Consider the following 20,230-nt stretch of genomic DNA (forward strand, 5'->3'; position numbering starts at 1 on the left):
GCAGGCCGGGGAGGGCTGCGGGCCTCCTTCCTGCAGGCTGACCCTGGGGTGGCCTCCAGAGCCATCTTGCCCCGGCTCTTCGTGGTCTGTGGGTATGATGTGGGGACAGTCACCCCTCACTCCCTCACGCTATGGCTCACTCTTCTCAACCTCACTTCTCGCCCTGTGCCCTGTGCTCACAGCAGCCAGGCCGCGGGAGACACAGACACCCAGGGAAGAGGCCATCTCTGCTGTCCCCGCTGTCCCCGACTGACCCCCCATGGACTTCATCTCAGGGGTCCTCCCTCCGAGCTCTCTGTGCCCAGGCCCACAGTCCTTCCTGACCATGCCTGGGATCCTCGGGCACTGCCCACAAAGGCACTGTTGGTGGAAGAGGCAGAGGCCCCCATGGGACCCCGAGGGGTAGCTGCAGGGGATGACTGTGACTTCACCTGCCCGCCACGTCTCCCCCTCCATTCTTCCTCTACTCCCCACAGGGGTGGGGTTTGAATGATGTCAGCCCTCACTGCTGCCAGCTCAGGCACTGCTGTCTGAGCCAGGCCAATGGGGCTAATTCTGGGGTTTTGTTGTCAGCCCCCTCTTCCTCCTGGGAAGTAGGAGGAGTGGACGAGAGCACAGGAAGCATCCTGGAGCTTCAGGGAGAGATCTTAGGGGGACATTCCCTGCTGGGAATGAGGTGAACACGAGGAAAAGACAGATGGAAAGAAACAGCCATTCTTTGAGCTCCTGGATGCAGCTGTGTCTGAAATCCACCCCCTGGACTTTTCAGCCATGGGCAACAATAAATACTCCTTTTTGTTAGGGCTTTTTGAGTAGTTTTTTGTCATTTGTAGCCAAACTACAACAACTATATCTCTGGTTCTCCTGTCCCCCTTCTCCTTCCTGCCACCTGGGCCCTGGGCCCAATTCCATTCTGTCCTTAAAGGCAGGGAAATCAGACTCAACTTTTATTCCAAATCAGGGGCCTTGGGAGCCATTCTGATCACACCCGGGCCCCGAGCTCATCAGGACGCACCCAGAGCTTGCTCAGAATGTCACTAAGAAAAAAAAGACAAGGAACAAAAAAGGAAAATCTGCATTCCCATATTCAAATGAGCTCCTGCAGAAAGAGAGAAAGCAAATAGCAGTTCCTCTGAAGAAGTGTCACAGCGCCGGACCCAGAATCCCGACAAGTGCTCCCGCAAATGTGCCTTGGCAGTGACTAGCAGGACAATTGCCCTGCAGCTGGCCCTCGGCGGCCCCGTTCCCCTCATTATTTCTCATTAGTGGGCCAGGTCCCTGCGCAGCAGGGGCAGAGCTCTGCAGGCGACAGTGCTGGGCATGCAGTTGGTTGAAGGAGAAAGATTTTTCTGGGACAGCGAGGGCGGCTAGAGGCAGAGCCTGCTGCCCCGTGACAGGGCACGTGGGATGCGTCCTGCTGGTCTGACACTGGCAACACCCAATTTTGTCTTTCCAGCCCAGAGCTCCCGTGGCCCTAGACCCAGATGGAGGGGGGCGGGCTGCTGCTGGGGCAGGCTTCAGATTCCAGGGTCGGGGCTGGGCCTGGGGGGCCAGACGACCTCTCCTCCAGAATGTCCAATGTCACTTTGGTCTCAATGCACTCAAATCAGAGCGCCCATTGTCCCCCAGCTTGCTCCTCCCGCAGACTCCCCGGCTCACTCGTGTCACACTGTCCTCCGAGATGTGTGAGCCAAAACCCTGGAGTCAGCCTCGACCCCTGTCTTTCTCTCACGTGCCTCACGTCAGCTTCAAAAGAAGCCCAGACTCTGTCCCGGTCTCCCACCTCCACTGCCACCCCCTGCCTAGCCACTGTCACCCTCACCTGGAGCATTGCAACAGCCTCCCCACCGATCTCTCGGCTTCTGCTCTCACCTGACCAGAGACTCTGCACTGAAGCCGGGGGTCCTGTCACCCCGTCTCTCAGAACCCTCCTGGGGCTCCCTCTCAGCATTCTAACCCTGGTGAGAGGAACACATCTGCCCTCTCCCCACTCCCTCCCTTCCTCTCTCTGTGCTCCAGCCACAGGCACGAGCTCCCGCTGCCTGTCCTTTGCTGCTGTGGTCCCCTCTGCCTGGAATGCTGTTCCCTCCAGACACCAACCTGGCTGCTTCCCCTGCCACCTCCTGTAGGTCTTGGCTCCAGAGTTCCCTTCTCACTGGAGACTCCTGTCCTGTGTCCGCTTGGGTCCTCCAGGAGGCAGATGCCAAGACAGGTTCAAGGTCAAGAGATTACTGGCGACTCCTCTGAAAGATAAAGGGAGAGGGAGCAGGTGAGGAGCTTTCAGATCTCTGTGCAGGTCTGATGCCTGTGCGGCGAGAGGGGGAAGGAAGGGGTTAGGGAGGAAGGGGTGTAGGCTTCCGTGTACCGCTGAGAAAGTCTCAGCCAGCCCCACAGGAGCCCCAGAGCAGAGACTGCCTGGTGGGGAGTCCGCACAATGGTCGCGGAGTCCTCGCGCCCAGCCCCACGGGCGAGGCCTGGGAAGGGGCTTCTCTCGGCTCGAATGTGGCGTGGCACATGTGGGGGCTCTCACGCTGCCCTCCCACAGCAAGTCCTCCCTGAAGGGACCTCCGAGCAGCGCACTTCCACATGCTGTGGGTTCTCTCCCCCGTGCACGTGGAGCTCCTCCAGGGGCACCCCAGCTTCTCTTCTGGGGGGAGACGAAGAAGAGTGGGGGAGGTGGACAAGCCCTGTCGCTGCTGCTGCTCATCCCCTCCCTCTCCACTCTCCAGGCTACACCCCACCTCAGCCCTCACCTCTGCAGGTCTTGGGGGCCTTTCTGTAGCATGACCCATGCCCTCATTCCTGAGGGTCTGAGCCCCCTGTTATGGTTCCTTCTCAGGCTGGGGTAGCTGCACTGTCCATTCACAGTCCCAGCCGTGCCGGGGGCACCGTGGCGCCAAGAGGGCCCTGAATTCTGATCGTGTCCCCTGGCCGCTTTGAGTACCAGCAGCCTTGCCACCTCCCGCCATCTCCTGCCAAGTGGCCCTGACAGAGTCGTTCCTCCTCCTCCTGTCTGCAGATCCCGGGCAGAGGGGCTCAGGATGCCCAGGAGGCAGCCGTAGCCAAGATCAACGGGACCCTTCCCATGTCCCCTGGTAAGAGTGTGCCCCTTGGGGAGCCCACCTCTAACCCTGCAGAGCCCAGAGTGGCAGAGGCACAAATACCCTAGTGGGTCGCTGGGAGGGGTGCCAGTGGGGCCACGCCAGCCTCCACCCAGGATCCTAGACAACCGTGTTCTTCTTGTTGGAAATGCAGTGTCAGGTACATGTCTCTGATTTGGACACTGCATCCTGTAGGATGGTGCCCTTCCTCGCAGGCATTGCCCCATGCGGGGGGGCCTTTGGAAGGCTGTTCCTGCATCCTGTGAAGCAAGCCGCTCCGGGATGGTGTGGCGGGCGACACAATTAGCGCGTCCTTCTCTGGGAAGTGGGCCCCAGGTTGAGTACCGTGCTGTATGGGATTCCATGCCCATGGGTCAAGCCTCCATGGGGCCCTGGATTGTGGTGCAGCGTCTGTGGGCAGATGAGGCAAGCCCACACCTAAGCAGGTATGTGAGGACCATCCACACAGCCCAATGTAGTCAACTCACCACCAGGTGGTGATTTGTTCTCCTCAGGGAAGGTGCCAAACTGGGGGCTCAGCATTGGTCTAAGTCGGTGGTGGGTCAGACACTCAGAGGTGGCAGTGGCCAGATCAGCCTCTGCAGGGGGGAGTCCACGCTCCTGGTCCATGCGTGACCTCTGGCGAGACCACTTCATTTGTGCTGTCATGCCAGTTATGGGTGGCCAATGACAGGGGCTTGCTGTCACCTCTTCCTAGTGGATGCTTCCTGGTGGGTGTTTGTGTGTGACACAAAAACCTTCATGCTGGTGCCCATAGTCACATGTCCATCCATGTGGTCCAGCCCAGAGCCCCTTGTCTCCACCTCCATCCTGTTCCTTCCAGGCCCCTGACCAGCCCACCAGGACATTGGCCACTGCCCCTGAATCCATAGATATTCTCAACTGGGCCACTTTTCCGTCCACACAAAGGGCATGACCAGGTGCTTGAAGCTCTGCCCACTGGAAAGATGTGTCCCTCGTCTCAGCTGCAACACAGCAGCAGACCCCAAAGGCACTGCCACTGGGGGCTGTCAGCTCACTGCACCCCCTTACACCCCACGGCCCCCTGGGCCTCGTGCCCTGGCACTCCCCGTCCCCTGCCTTGCTTCATTTCTCTCCAGAGCACTTGTAACCTCTGACGTGTGCGTTACTTACTGCGTTACACTTGCCTCCCTACACTAAAACGACTTAGCAGAGAGCCTGAATTTAGGTGCTTAATAAAACCTTGTTGAATGGACAAATGAACCAATCAATTGATGAGTCAGTAGGGGAGCCATCTCCTAGGGAAGGTTTGCAGGGGGTCTGGTTTGGCTAATCTGGCTACGGTTTGTGTGGATGGGGCATTTGCCCAATGGCTTCCTTGTTGGACTAGACAATTTGCACCCCAGATGCCGGCTGTTTTGACAAATGAAGAAACCAGGGTCCCAGGCCACTCTCTTTGAGGGAGTCTGGGTGAGCCGAGAGTAGGGGTTTGCCCTTGTCCCCCAACCCTTAGCCAGCTTTTCCCAGCGTCTTGGAGGGTTCCCAGCCATCCTGGGGCCTGAATACCCAGTCCTTGGGTCAGAGCCCCCAGGGCAAGATGCCCTGTGGACAGCCACATGGGGACCTGCCTTATTCACTCCGAATTGCCTTGGCCAAGTTAGGTCCAGCCCAGAGGACACCAGGCTCCTGTCCAGACTAGGTCAATGCTCTAAGAGTTGGTACGTTTGCTCGCCTCAGGGCCCTTGATCTCAGGGCCAGGAGTGTAGCCATTAAGAGAACAGCATCTGGCCTTGTGTGACCTGGGGCAGGTAGGTGGCTTCCCCGCTCTGGACAGGGGCTACTGGTTCTACTCTCCTTGTAGGGGGAGTGGGGAGCTAATGAGGTCATGCATCTAAGTGCAGATGGGGGGTGCTCACCACCCTTGGCCATGGTCATCCTCAAACCTCTGGGCCAATCCTGGCCCTCCCTCTCCTGGTGGCCTCCCTTCACAGAGGAAGATCTCCACGCTCAGAGAAATTTGGTAACTCCCCCGAGGCACACAGCTGGGCCCCCGGTGCCCAGGTCTGAACTGAGTCCATCTCTCCCCCCAGCTGTGGGTGAGAGACCACCAAGGAAAGCCCCAGAACACTGATAGCCACAAGGACAACTGTGGCTAGGCTTGACTGAGACTGTAAAGGGGCCGCCCTCTACACAGACTCCCCCCTGACTCAGCCCTCTACCCTGACAGTAAGCAGCACACAGTCTCCATTCCAAAGTGGGGATCCTGAGACTGGGGAGGGGGCTCCCAGCCAGTGATTGAAAGAGTCAGAGCCCCCCTCTCAACCCCTATCCAACTCCATCTCCCAAGGCCCGGGGGCAGGGGAGCACCCCTGCAGCACTGTCTGGCCAGAGCTGGCCTCCGGGGAGTTGGGGAGGAGCAGGGCCTGGGGGCTCCACTCAGCAGGCAGCTGCTGGCTGAGCAGGGGTCCATGAGTGCTAACTCAGCACCAGAGGCTCAGGAAGTCGCGGACGATGGGAGCAGCACCTTGTTGCCCCTCCAGGAACTCTCCACCCCGGCTTGTCTCACCATCAACCAGCTGCCTGGTCCTGGCACAGCCCTGCCCACCAGGCACGTTGGGGTGCAGTGAGGGGAAGCTGGGGGAGCCTGTAAGAGGAGCAGGGCTTACTGGTGGAGAGGAGGAGTGTAGCCAAGTACTCAGGAAGAGCTTCTGGGAGGATGAGCTGGAGCCCCCCACCCATCCCCCAGCACAGGCTGCGAGAAGCCGTGAAAGAGTGTCTGCTGGGGCAGGATCTGGGGTCTCCTCCCTGCAAGCAACCCTGAGGAGGCAGTAGAGGGAGCCCAGCCCCCACTCCCCAAAGTTTGTGAAGCACCTCTTGGGGCTAGGGGAAGGGGTGGGTCCTGGCATGATCAGACAGCTGCTATAAGTGTGGGGGTGCCCGTGCATGCCAGTGCCTCGGGGGCCGTCTGCCACCCCTCCTCTCCTCCCGGCAGCCTCGCAGCCCCCACCCCCACACGCAGATACTCATGTTCCCATCCTCTTTGAGGCTTCTGCAGATGTGCGCCGCTGGCGACAGAGCAGAGAGTCACTGCTTCCCTCTCCCTCAGGCACTGTTCCCTCGCTGTCTGCTGTCTGATGGGTGTCTAACTGCCATTCGTGGATCCCTAGCTGGGCGGCTGTTTCCCTGGTCTGTAGGTGTCTGTGTGTCTGCGTGTGGGCGTGTCTGTCTGTCTCGCCGTGAGTGTCTCCTGCTGAATCTGTCCTTGACCCTGTCTATCTGAGCGTGTGTCTGGGGGGAGGGGGCTCTCCCTCCTGCCGCCTCTCCTCCTCCATACCCGCAGGCGCTAATGCCGCTGCCGCCGCCTTCGCTGTGCTCCGATCACAGTGACCTCGTCTGTCCCTGCAGCAGCGACCGCCTCACCGCTCTGTCCACCAGGGGGAATCTTGGCCGGGCTCCGAGTCGCTGGCTGCTCCGTCCTCAGCCTGCGGCCGCCTGAGCCCCAGGTGGAAGCGCTCCTCTCCTGGCTGGGTCCACTGGCTCCCCATCTTCCCTTATGTAACTCCACATCTGTCTGCGCCTTGCAAGTCACCCTGGACCCTGCGCTGGGCCCACGGGGAGACTGAGACCCAGAGTCCCATGCACGTGGGGGTGGCGTGGACCCCTGGCCAGCGCACGCGCTCTGGGAGACCCCTCCCATCCTTCCTCCTTGGGACGTTCCCTCCCCCAAGACCCGCTTGCCCGAGCGCGAAACAAGGCGGGTCCCGCGGGGCAGGTTCCCCGCGCGCGGGCGCAGGTATTTCCTCCGCCCCCACTCCAGGTCCTTGCAGGTGCGCCGGATCCGGACGGAGGCCTGCCAGGAGTCAGCGGGCCTGAGGGCACGGGACAGTCCGAGCGGCCCAGAGGCCGGCTCCTGTGTGCGCGGGCCGGCCGACCGCAGGCGAGCCCCCAGCGCGGCGCCCGCCCTGCCGGGGCCGGGCTCCCCGCCAGCAGCCGTGCGCACGGGGTTGGGGCTCCAGCGGCCGGGCGGGCACGCGGCGCTGTCCGTGGTGCTGCCGGCGCCGGGCGGGACGAGGGCGGGGCGGGGGCGGGGCGAGGGCGGCAGCCAATGGCGGGGGCGCTGCGCGGGGCGCGGGGGGCGGCGGGCTGGGCGCGGGGCGCACTCGGCTGCGCGCTGCACTGGGGCGCGCCGACGCTCTGGCGGCGGCTCCGGGTCGGGCTCGGCTCCGGGTCCGCTCGGGCTGCAGTGGTCGTGCCTCTGGCCCCATTCGGCTCGGATTCCGGCCCGGGCCCCCTCGGTGCCGCCCGCCCCGGCCCCTGCCCCGGCCTCGGCGCCCACGGACCATGCGCCGGGCACCGCCCGGGGATCCCGGCCGGGCTGAGAGCCCGCAAAGACCAGGCTCCCGGGCCGGGGCCCCTCCCGGACGACTGGCCGGCGGTCCGCGCCCTGCCCTGCGCTTCGGCGCCGCGTGAGCCGGCGGGGCCATGGAGCGCTCGCCGCCCGACGGGCCGCTGAACGCGTCGGAGGCGCTGGCGGGCGAGGCGGCGGCGGCGGGCGGGGCGCGCGGCTTCTCCGCTGCCTGGACCGCGGTACTGGCCGCGCTCATGGCGCTGCTCATCGTGGCCACGGTGCTGGGCAACGCGCTAGTCATGCTCGCCTTCGTGGCCGACTCGAGCCTCCGCACCCAGAACAACTTCTTTCTGCTCAACCTCGCCATTTCCGACTTCCTCGTGGGTAAAGCCCCCAGTCGCCGCCCGAGCGCAGGAGCGCCCAGCCCCGCCCGGCCAGTGGGGACTGGAGCTCGGACCTAGGGTGCCTTTCGCTCGGGCACACGCCCCGTCAGGGGGCCCGGCCTGGGGAGGAGGCGTCCAGGAATCGTGGGGCGGTGGGCGCTGGCGAAGTTCCTTGCCTCCCTGCCTGTGGGACTGGTGCTGGGGAGGGATGTTCCCCGGGAAGGGGCCTGCGCCGGCAGGCGCTCGGCGAGGCGCAAGGCGCAGCGGCTGCGGGTGCAGCGCTGGCTCCTGCGTTGTAGCCAAACAAAGGCTGCGGCGGATTCAGGACGCGCGGAGGGCGCTGGGGGGAGATTTGGGGGAGGGGACGTGGAAGGGGGTTTTTAGAGTGTTGAGGGAGGGGACCGGGGAAGGCGTGGGGAGATGCTTCTAGGAGCGCGCTCTCACGTGTCCGTGCGCTGCTGCCAGCTGGGGGCGGGGCGCGTAGGGGGCCGGAGCGCCAGACACCTGTTGGGGCTGCGAAGTGCGTCTGCCAGCGCTGTGAGCCGGGCTTGGCGGTGGGAGCGGCTGGCGGGGCGGCGGCCAAGCGCCTTTTGAGTCAGGAGAAAGGCTTTCTCGCTTTCTGAGCTGATGAGGAAGAGCTGTCCAAAGGCCAGGGGAGGCGCAGGGGTCCAGCAGGCCAGAGAGGGGAGGAGATGTTCCTTCTTCCTCCCTTTGGGGACTGGGAAGGCTGAACAAAGCCTGGGAAGTACCAAATTAAGGCTCGGGGTGTCATGGTGCCTGCCCATGCCTGGAGCTTCCCTCCTGCGCCCAAGTCCAGGGGACTCCAGTGGGACTGGGGGCTGGGCAGGGGTTGAAGGCAAGTGCAGGGTAGAAGGTGTGCTGAGGGGATCAAGTGGAGGGGTGGGTAAGGTGAAGGCTGCTGGTCCCAGAAAGGTGGCCACCATGTGACTCCCAGGTCCTGCCTGTCTCTCCACTGTGGTGGGTCTGACCCCAGGCCCTTGTCGAGCCTTGGCCCACCATGCCCTACTCTCCCACAGGGGCCTTCTGCATCCCACTGTACGTGCCCTATGTGCTGACTGGCCGCTGGCCCTTTGGCCGGGGCGTCTGCAAGCTGTGGCTGGTGGTGGACTATCTGCTCTGCACCTCCTCCGTCTTCAACATCGTGCTCATCAGCTACGACCGCTTCCTGTCGGTCACTCGCGCCGTGAGTCTGGGATGAGGGTGTCCACATTCACTCCTGGAGGAAGGGGGACCACAGGAGGCACCAGGCAAAGGTTGCCCCCTTCCTAGTTGTAGGTGGTGCCAGGTGGGCTTGGTCCCTGCTGACCTCACACCTGACACACCAGGTGCTCTATGGCTGGCTGCCCACTCAGTAGCCATTTGCTGCGGGTAGGACTGATCCTGGGACACACAGGAGGCACAGTCTGGACCCGGCATCAGGTGTTCCTGAAGGAAGGGGGTCACTTCAGCTTCCACCCTGGGGCAGGTCCAAAGTCCCTGGAGCCGAGGGAGGATCTGGGTCAGAGGTCCTTGGTGCTTCCCCACCACAGGGGTGTGTGTGTGTGTGTGTGTGTGCGCGCGTGCACGCACGCGCGTGTGCGCTCATGTCTGCGCCCCTGGAAGACAGGTGTTGGCTCCTGGCTTCACAGGCTTCGCTTGGTGTGAGTGGCCACCATGAGTTAGGGACCTGAGCTTCCTGCGTCAGTGCCGTGCGGGCACACAGCTGCACTGGCACGGAGGTCTCTCCTTTGCCTTCTCATCTTCTCTTTGATGGCTTATCGGGCACCCCAGGGCCCTCTGCTGGGGGTGCCACATGTGTCCCAGTCTAGAGGGGTTGTGGGACAGAGTGCAGAGAGCATAGGTCGGGGTCAGACAGACTTGGGTCAAACCTCAGCTCTGTCCCCTGGAGCGGATTTTCCTGTGGTCTCTCCCTCCCTCCCTGAGCCATCGGGAAAGTGGGGATAATGACGGAGTTGTTGAGGATTAAGTGAGATGATATCCAAAAGGTGCTGAGCACAGAGCCTGGTGCACAGTGGGTACTCAGTAGACAGGGGACCATGACAAGACACCCCCCCGGGAGCGCACAGCTGGTGGGGGTGCTAAACAGGCAGCCTGGCACAAAGTTAGCATTCAGATTGGTCTGGAGCAGGTTCTGAGGCTATAGGAGAATGTGACAGGGCATCAGCCAGCCCAAGATGCATGGCACAGAGGGGAGAGAGGGTGGGGAGGAGAAGGAAAAGGCATCGCTGTGAAGGAAGGCAGTGCACAGAGGCCTAGAGGCTGCCGAGGAGCCCCCAGGCCAATATTCCTGCCACAGTAGGCAGCAGCCTGCCGGCCTGGGCTCAGTCCCCTTCCCTCCTGACCTAGCGTGTCCCACCGCAGGTCTCCTACCGGGCCCAGCAGGGCAACACGAGGCGGGCGGTGCGGAAAATGGTGCTGGTGTGGGTGCTGGCCTTCCTGCTGTATGGGCCGGCCATCCTGAGCTGGGAGTATCTGTCCGGTGGCAGCTCCATCCCCGAGGGCCACTGCTATGCCGAGTTCTTCTACAACTGGTACTTCCTCATCACTGCCTCCACGCTCGAGTTCTTCACGCCCTTCCTCAGCGTCACCTTCTTCAACCTCAGCATCTACCTGAACATCCAAAGGCGCACTCGCGTCCGGCTGGACGGGGCCCGCGAGACGGCCGACCCTGAGCCCGCGCCCGAGGCCCAGCCGTCCCCACCACCAGCCGTGCCAGGCTGCTGGGGCTGCTGGCAGAAAGGGTGCAGGGAGGCCCTGCCACTGCACAGGTACGGGATGGGGGTTGGCGAGGCGGCCCCTGGCACCGAGGCTGGGGAGATGGCCCTTGGGGGCGGCAGCGGTGGGGGCGCCGTGGCCTCGCCCACCTCCAGCTCGGGCAGCTCCTCTCGAGGCACCGAGCGGCCCCGCTCTCTCAAGAGGGGCTCCAAGCCCTCAGCATCCTCGGCGTCCCTGGAGAAGCGCATGAAGATGATGTCCCAGAGCATCACCCAGCGCTTCCGGCTGTCAAGGGACAAGAAGGTGGCCAAGTCACTGGCTGTCATCGTGAGCGTCTTTGGGCTCTGCTGGGCCCCGTACACACTCCTGATGATCATCCGGGCCGCCTGCCACGGCCACTGCGTCCCCGACTACTGGTACGAGACGTCCTTCTGGCTGCTGTGGGCCAACTCGGCCATCAACCCCGTCCTCTACCCGCTGTGCCACTACAGCTTCCGCCGAGCCTTCGCCAAGCTGCTCTGCCCCCAGAAGCCCAAGATCCAGCCCCACAGCTCCCTGGAGCACTGCTGGAAGTGAGCTGGCCCTTCGCAGGCACCTGACACACCTTGGGGCAGGGCCCTCCCACCGCCACTGCCCCTCGAGGCCCTTGTTTCCTGGGCAGCCGGGCACGCCACCCTCGCCTTGCTGCGCCCCAGGTGTGAGCCACGCCTTGTCTGGGGCCCACCCTCAATGCCAAGGCAGCCTCTCTTAGACCATCTGCCTGCCGTGGGGGCAGCTTGGCAGGCTGGCCAGAGGGCCCTCACTTCCTGAACCAAAACGTTGGTGGCTGGCCCTGCCGCCCAAATCCTAGCTCCACCCCAAGAGGGACAATGCAGGGGTCCCAGCCAAGCTGTGCACCCCCCGCAGACAGTGCGATGGCAGGTGGTGGCCACCCTTCGCACAACTACTGCTTGGTGTTCTTCCCAAAGCAAGCGCTTGGTGTGTCCCCAGGCTTCCTGACCCAGTGGTTCGCCCCCGCACGTGCACACACCTGCACACACCTGCACACCTTCCCCCTCTGCAGACAAGCCCGGGCCACCGGCATTGCTGCCACCTGTCCCCTACTTGAGCCAGGGACCCGGCTCCTTCATCCCTCTTCCCTCCAACTCTCTCTGCCCCCAAGTGCCAAGTGCCCCAGGAACCTCGCAGCCGTTCTCTGCCTTCCCCTTCTGGGTGTTTCAGGAAGACGACGACAAAGAAAACACGTCCGTGAACTCGATGTTCCTTGGATGTTTAATCAAGAGAGACAAAATTGCTGAGGAGCTCAGGGCTGGATTGGCAGGTGTGGGCTCCCACGCCCTCCTTCCTCGCGCTGCCGCTTCCGGCTGAGCTGTGCCAGCTGCTTCTGCCCACCCCACCCCCGGGCTCAGGGTGTTGGGCCCCGACTGGCGGCTCTGAGAGCGGCCGGAGTGCTGGACGCCTGCTCCCCCAGAAGGCTGCCCCTCCCTCCCGTCCATCTGCTCAACCAGAGTTTCCTGGGGTTGACGAGCAGGAGGGAGCCGGCCGTGCCCTGAGAGTCCTGAGGCTTGCAGGAGCAGTCAGGGGAGATAGGGCTGGGGGTTCCCAGTGCAGGGGCCGCTGCGCCACGTCCTATGCACCCGGTTGGCGCTCTGCATGCTCTGCTGCCCGCGCGCCTGCTGCGCTGCCCCTGCAGACACTGAGGTCTACAATAAAGTGTATTTTTTTATTGGTGCTGATTCCTGAGGATTTCGTGGGGGGCTCCCGTGTGTCAGTGGAGGCCCCAGGGAGACACGAGACCCCCTAGACGGGTGTGAAGGGGAGGCCTGCCCATCCCCTGGCCTCAGTGCTCCCTTCCGGCGGGGGAACTGCTGTGGGGAGAAGAGACCCGCCCTCCTGTCATACAGGGTTTAATGCCGATAAGGGACGCGCACCCCGGCAGTGCCCCCACCCGCCAGACCCACATGCACCTGCTCGGGGCGGAGGCATGGTGCTGGGAGGGGGCTCATTCCAGCCTTGAGAATACGACCTGCAGCCCCCACCTGATGCAGCCTGCCCCACCCCCACCCCAGGACAGGGTTGTCAGTTTTCTTGGCCGTGATCTTCCGCCTGGGGAGCTTCCAGGGGTCGTGAGTGCTGGAGTTGAGCTTGAGGAGTGGAGGGGAGGCATCTCTGGTAGAGGAGCATCCTGGGAAAGGTCTGGGGGTGGGCCTGAGGGTGACGGATGGGGACGGGGAGAAGGAGCAGAAGAGGATAGTGCCAGGTGAGCATGGGCCCCGTGAACCATCAGCCCCAAGGGCTCTGCAGAGGGGGCAGACACTAGCCCTTACTCCCGGTGCTCAGAGTCCACTCAGAAAGGGGGCCAGACCACCCCAATTTAGGGGAGATACAAGCTCGGGTGGCTCAGATGCCACCTCCTCCAGGAAGCCTCCCCTCCTTTCCAGCCACTAGGGCCCTCCTTCCCGACATCACAGACAAGCCTCTGGGTCTCGCCCCACCATGTCGGCCCTCTTCCACAGTACTTCTGACCACATCCTTTCTTCCCACGGCAGAGGGAGACCCTCGCCCGTCTCAGGTCACTCTCACACAGCAGGGGCTGTCTCTAGCAGAGAGATGCAGGTCAGCGCACACTCTGATTCTCACCCCTGCCGAGGGGAGCAGCTGCTCGCAGCACATGTAAAACCAACAAACGTTCCTCCGCAGACTCTCGCCCGGCAGCTGTGCCTGCACGTCCACTCCCCAAGCGCCCCAGAGAACTTCCTCCAGAAGCCACGGCTGGCACCCCTTCCCCTCCGCTCTCTCTCTATCAAGGGACATCTCTGGTCAGGCAGGACTCTCTTCCTGGGCCCCTGGGGGCTCCCCCCCCAGGAGCTGGGTGCTGTCATGAGCAGAGGTTGGAGTGGGGACCGCAGGGGAAGGTGGTGGCTGGGACAGTGGACACCACTGTCTGTGGGCCCCGAGCTCAGGAAGCCCACGTGGCTCTGGAGGCCCTGTGGTGCCGCTCGCACGACCCTGCCTGGCCCCCCAGCAGCATCTGTCCCCGTAGCTCAGAGCTGTCTGGGGAAGGACAAAGAACTGTCTCTGCCACGGTGGCGCCTCCGTGCCAACAGCACAGCCAGAGCCCCCGCTGCCCCTCTGCCCGGCCCTGCTAAATGGCTACAAATTGGGGGATAAAAGCGCAGGCTTTCAAGCAATTTTGCCTTCAATCTCTGGAAACTGCTGCTCCCCGAGCTCTTGCTCGGGGCTGGAGGAGGAGAGAAGAAAGACACCGAGTCTATTGGGCTGCGTCCTGCAGCAAACAAACATGCCAAGGGGGCCTTTCTCCTGGAATCAGACATGCTGGGAGGAGAGACAGAGCAGGCGGGCCTGGGCCACCTCCGCCCGCGTTCGCCCGTGCCCACAGCTGGTGCGGTGTATTGAGCACCTACTGTGTGCCGGGCACTGCACAGGGTGCCAGTCTGCTGGGAGGCAGATAAACAAACAACTGACAATGAGCAGGGCCATTCCCATGGGTGCTGAGACCACGGGCAGGTCAATGGGGCAGGGGACCCAGGGGAGGGGGCGGTCGGCTCGTACGCCAAGTGGATAGGGAGCCTGTCTGAGGAGGTGACATTTCATTCATTCATTCCACAAACATTCATTGAGTTCAGTGGCAGGGTGCCCCAAGAGGCCTCAGGGGCCAGGCTTGGGGCCTGAAGGAAGAGCATGTGGTGAAGGGGGCAGAGGGGCAGAGCTCCAAGGCAGGAAGGGGCAGGGGTGGGCAGGAGTGATCCCCCTGGGGCCTTGCTTCTGAGGACAACGAGGTGTCAGGGGAGGGAGCCTAGGCCATTGGATGGGGTGTGGTCTGAGCAGCCTACCTACAAGTGTCAGTCCAGCTCGGCTGTGCAGTCGGCGTGGATCTAACAGTGGGGTTCTGGGGGACCACCTGAGGAAAGGTGCAGAGACTTCAGGGACACGAGGCTGGGGAGGGAGTGGCCCTGAGGAACTCAGCAATGCCCAGGATGCAGGGTTCTGCCCTGGGTGCATGTGGACAGCCTGGCTCCCATCAGGACCACCTGTCAGCCCTCCTGTGCAGGAGGGGCTGCGCCCAGGCTGACAGGGCTGAGGGCCAGCCCTCAAGAAATAGGGTCTCAGGGCCAGCAGGGGCCTACAGGGTGCTCTCGACTGGGCCCCTTGGGCTGGCACTGGCTGTGTGTGTGTCCAGCCACCTCACCTGCCCGGTGCCGGTTCTAGGGGTGCCCCCTAGGAACACGTTCTGGGCACGTGCTGAGTGACAGTTCTTCCCAGCCTGGGATGAAGGCCCTAAGTTCTCAGGGTGCTCAGCAGGCAAGCCGCCATCCTTCTATAAAAGGCCATTATTCCATGCTTCCTTTGGGGAGCTAGGGCCAGGACAAAGGATGGCTGGGGTCTCCTAGGCAGGGCCTCTGGAGTCTTGAGATGTGGGGGAGCCATGAGGCTGTCTAGTCATTACCTCCTCATGCCTCTCATCCCACCCTGACACTTGCGGCTGGCCTTAGGGGTGCAAAGAACCTTTCCACCAACATTTGCTGAAGCACCCTACGTCCTCACAGCCACCCACAAGGGGTGCTCACACTTTCCATCCTGCAGACGCAAGAACCAGGGCTCCAGAGGCTGGGTGACTTGCCCCACATCCCACACTCAGCAGTCAGTGGGGGCCAGGACCCCATCCTCCCAGTCCACTGGATTCTCCCCTGGGCCCCATGGGGGACAGCAGTGTGTGAGCTGGTCCCCACAGCACTTTCTAGGGGACCATCTCTGTGCCCCCTGGATGGAGAGCACAGCAGGGAGATCTGTCCTGGTGGTGCATTGGGAAGGGTTCCCATGAGCCTCAGAACCGGACATGTGGATCTTAACACAAAGCACGTATTGAGCACCGGCTGTATGTTCTCCACTGTGCTGTGCATAAGGAGCTGGGAAAATTTGCCTCTGCTGAGTCAGGAGTGTTGGGGTGGTGCATGCCTCCAGCCTAGCCAGAGAGCAGCAGTCCTGGGACTTTGGCTGGGACCCTGGGATGCAGATGTTTCTCTTCAGCTGGGGTTGTTGGTTTGGTGGCCTCCAACACTGTCTTCACTGAGGCTGCCCCATGGAGGGAGTACCCCTGGTGCAGCCAAGGCAGAGCAAAGCCACACTGACAGCTGGAAGGAGACAGCTTCCTGGTGCCGTTGTCTAAGCACCTGGATTCAGCCTTGCCTGAAGCTAGATCCAGACCTTTATGTTTCATGAGTCACCAAATACCCCTTCCTTCCTCAAGTTGGCACAAGATGGGGTTTTGTAATGTGATGGAAAATGTCCTGCCCAGCAACACTTGGCCCAGGCTGACATCCCTCGGTCTTCGGGGGAGGGACAACAGATCACTCCTGCCCATGGGAGGTCTGTGTCTTTGATTAATAAAAAATGGGGAAGTGAGTTAATTATTTAGTAAATAATAATTAGTTGTTCATAGTGGTTGTTGGTAGGAAAGCAATCTTTCAACACATCGGGCTCTGAGGGTAGAAAGGTCGGGAGGTGGAGGCCCCGCGCTGTAACATCCTCCCCACCCACAGGGCGCCACGTGGGGACCTCAACCAGGCACTTGGCTTTGGCCATAGGTTCTTTATCCATTGAACCGGGTGGCTGACAGCACTCGGCACCCTGCCCCGGGGAAGCAGGCACTGTGCCCGGAGGCGGCGGCTCGCTCTGAAGCTGGTCCGACACAAATCTCGGAGGGCCACAAAAGCATCCCTCAAAAGAGGGAGAAGGAAGAGAGGAGAGGAGGAGGAAGGAGAGAGTGGCTCTTGGATGCAAGGAGAGGAGGAGAGTGGCAGATGTCATGGGAGCGCACTGGGCTAAAAACGCATCCATGACTCTCCCAAGTCACACATTCCAAATTCAAACATGACAAATTTGATCTTTAAATGTTCCCACTTTAACTGCTGGCCGATCTTTAAAAGTCCAGCAAACCCTGGTTCGCAGCTGAGGTGTGGAAGTCGGGGCAGCGCCTGCCCCTGCCCTTCTTCCTGGGCTGGTCCCTCAGCTTGGCAGAAGCACACATTTCTGAGAAGCCGGGAGGGAGGACCGGTGGGCGGGTCGTTTCCTCGCTGGCCCTCCTGGGTGCCCCTCAGGGCCCAGGGGCTTCCTTTGCCAGCTGAGGCTCTGTTCTGTCCTGCTCTGTCCAAGGAACCATCTGCCCTTCATCCCAGTACCTCCAATCCATTAATTCCTACTAAAGTGTGATGGACTGACTGTTCCTGGCAAAGGTAGAGATTTATATTTTAACAGAGGGCAATCTTTAAGCCCAAATGAGTCAAATTCTAATGCGGGCATTTCAGACAGGAAGACACACGGGTGGGTGGAGGGCTGGGGATGGATGGTGTCAGCAAACTTCCTGGAGCTCCTGCTACCTGCTGGGCCCCGAGCCAGACACGGACTTCCCAAGGATTTCGGGTCTGTCTAGCTGGAGGGCAGAGCCCCGGGTCTGATCCCCTCCACAGAGCCCCTGCGGTGGGACGGCAGCTCTGGGAGGGCCACAGGCCATGGGGACCCACTGGGGCCACACAGATGTTTCCTGGGGCCAGAACTGTGCCCTTTATGGTGCCCCCTTGAACTAGCCACGGAGCCCAGACATTCCCTCTGGTCCCTGTGAGCCAGTGGTAGGCCCAGGGAGGCTCCTCAGAGCCACTTGGGAAGGCGTCCACCATCTCAGGGAGGTGATAGCTGCTGCCGGGGCCATCCCAAGTATACCAGGGGCAGCTGGTTGGCAGTGACTAGCCTGGGGCTGCCCTGGGGCTGTTCTGGCATAGGTGGGATGGGGAAGTGACTTAGAGCATGTGCTTTTGGGGTACAGTATGGGCTATTGGGGGAGCTTTCTGACAACTCTTCCCCTCCCTGAGGCCTCCCCTAGCCTTTGTCAGCTGTGGGCCTGTCCCTCGGGCAGGAGGAGTACCTCTCTGAGGAACGTGCCAGGCAGAGGTGCAAGAGGGAGCCTTCCTGGCCCCAGGGCTGGACAATGGAGTGAGAGCTTGGCAGGTCTGGGCCAGGGTGGGCAGCATGGAGGCGGGGGGGAGCGGGTTGTGGAGTCGGCGGGAGGAGGGGGGTCTGGGCTGTCCCAGCAGGCAGCACCTGCCACAGCCCTGGCTACTACTGGCCTGAAGCCCCCCACCTTTCCCAGGGCTGCCCCCAGGAGGACGAGGCCCCTTCCCCCCAGGGTTTCCCTCCAGGGGCAGGAAGAAGGCAGGGCCTTTTGTCAGGGAGCTGGGGCAGCTGCAGGGGTGCCCCTCCTCCCCGTCAGCCCTGGGCCACCCTCTCACCCTATTGGCCCAGCCCTCCAGCCTTCCCTCCAGGCCGGGCATCACTAAGGATGATTAACGCCATCAAGCTTTGCGTTTCCACAACCTCCTCCTGGCTTCGCCCACTTGCGGCCATCAGATGAAATACAGGAGCCCAGAGCAATCTGGATTTCAGATGCACACAAATAATGTTTTAGCATAAGTGGGTTCCTGTACTGCATTCTTTGTTGTGAATCTGAAATTCAAATCAACAGATCTGGCGACCCTCCCTGTCCTTCTTCCTCATAAGGACACTGCAGGGGAGAGGAGGCAGGAGAGGGGCTCGGCTCTAGGGAGACATCCAGCTCTTTGGAAAGGACCATAAGGGACTAGGACTGGGCAGGTGGGTGGGGGGCTGGAGGGGCGGCTGCCTGTGGCCTGGCCCCGCTGTATAGACGAGGGAAACCAGGGGGAGGGAGGGACACACATCACGTTCCCCCACCCCCTCCAGCGTAGGCATCACTGCCCATACCCCCAGTGCTGAATGTAATGTATAGTGGCCTGGGCTGGGCGACCTGCCTGGACCAGGGCCAAGGCAGAAATCCTGGCCCCCAGGCCACGGCAGAAATCAGCATGATTTCCTGGTGCTGCAGAAAATATCCATCCACCTGGTGCCCATGGATTCTTTTGCAAAGAAAGACTCTTTCTCTAAGGAACTGAAGGATTCCAAGACAGAACGAGACCACCCAGATGCCCCATCCCTGGCACCCACAAGTTCGGGAGCCTGTGGACCGCGGGGTCTCCAGGTGCCAGTGGCAGCAAGGTCACCCAGATTCCCCCTAGCCTGAGTGGCCCTGTGTGCGCTGGGCTGGGTGGCATGACGGTCCCCTCTGCCTAGTTTGGTCTTCCTGAAACACCAGTGTGGCCTGTTTCAGAAGAGGCCTTGGGCTGGGCTGACCACCAGAGCCAGCCCAGCAACGAGAAGGAGAATGTGAATAACACCAATGGCAGACAGCGCCGGCACACTCGAGCACCCCGAGGGGACTCATTTACCCTCGGGGTGCCAACGGATGGGACATCGTGGGGTTCCAGGAAGTGGGCTGCAAACTGATTCATTTATGTGTTCATCTAACCGCATGTGCGTATTCTTTCAATAACATCTATCAAGAGTGCCAGGCATGGGGATAGTTCGGGGGACACAGAGGGGATGATGCCAGCCTGTTCCCTTGGTCTCTGTGGAGCTTGTCAGAGAGCAGTGGCCTTGCCAGTGTCTGTTTTCCTTTTCCTTCTGAGATTGTTGTGGGTTCACATGCAGTTGTAAGAAATAACAGAGACCTCATGTGCCCATCACCCAGTGTTCCCAATGGGCACGTTGCAGAACCACCGTGCAGGATCACGCCAAAATGTTGACCTTGGTGCAGTCCTTGGACCTCTCACCTGCACTCGTGTGTGTGTGTGTGCACGCATATGTACGTCTGTATGTGCGAGTATGTGTGCTTAGTTCTATTAATTTTTTTATTGTGTCAAATGTACATAAAATTTACCCTTTTAACCATTTTTAAAAATAATTTTATTTATTTATTTATTTATTTTCCCCCAAGACCCCACTAGATAGTTGTATGTCATAGCTGCACATCCTTCTAGTTGCTGTATGTGAAACGCAGCCTCAGCATGGCCAGAGAAGCAGTGCGTCAGTGCGCGCCTGGGATCTGAACCTGGGCCGCCAGCAGCAGAGCGCGTGCACTTAACCGCTAAGCCACGGGGCTGGCCCCGCTTTTAACCATTTTTAAGTGCACAGTCCAGTGGCATTAAGCACATTCACACTGTTGTGCACCCATCACCACCATCATCTCCAGAACGTCACCCTCTCAAACTGAAATTCATTACCCATTAATCACTAAGTTCTATGAGATTTCATCATGTGTAGATTCATGCGACCACAGTCAAGACACAGAACATTCCCCTCACAAGGACCCCTCATGCTGCCCATTAGGGCCACAGCCACCTCCCCACCACCGACCTCTTCTCCATCTCCACACCTGTCTCAAGAACACCATCTGAAGGGAATCACAGCATGTGACACTGAGCGCTGGTCTCAGCAGTCTGCTCCTTTCCATCACCGGGCAGGGCTCTCCACCGAGGGGTCTTTGATTGTGCCCCATTAGCGAACATTTCCGCATGTACTCCAACATACGTATGTGTATTTATCTGAACTACTATCTACCCAGCATATATGTCCTCAGGCCTCCAGGTGCTGGTGCTGTCCTGGCCCTGGGACACAGTCCAGGCAGATGAGGTGCTGCGTGGGGGCAGGAGGTGATACATGCCAGGTGGCCATGTGAGCTGTGACAGGGCTGGCAAGGCCTAGGGCGGGCCCCAAGTGGGTGGGACTGTCTTTGATCAGGTGGTCAGTGAGAC

At 61.2% G+C, this 20,230-nt stretch overlaps 1 protein-coding gene across 1 annotated transcript; it reads left to right on the plus strand.

The window, feature by feature from the left end:
• The first annotated feature begins 7,565 nt into the window (after positions 1-7,565).
• On the plus strand, positions 7,566-12,246 carry HRH3 (histamine receptor H3). The gene is made up of 3 exons (XM_058562092.1): positions 7,566-7,815; positions 8,852-9,018; positions 10,197-12,246. The coding sequence occupies exons 1-3, from the start codon at positions 7,566-7,568 to the stop codon at positions 11,124-11,126; spliced, it is 1,347 nt and encodes a 448-aa protein (XP_058418075.1). The 3' UTR covers positions 11,127-12,246.
• Positions 12,247-20,230: the final 7,984 nt, after the last annotated feature.

The sequence above is a fragment of the Diceros bicornis genome, chromosome 19 (assembly GCF_020826845.1).
Source record: "Diceros bicornis minor isolate mBicDic1 chromosome 19, mDicBic1.mat.cur, whole genome shotgun sequence".
NCBI lineage: Eukaryota > Metazoa > Chordata > Mammalia > Perissodactyla > Rhinocerotidae > Diceros > Diceros bicornis.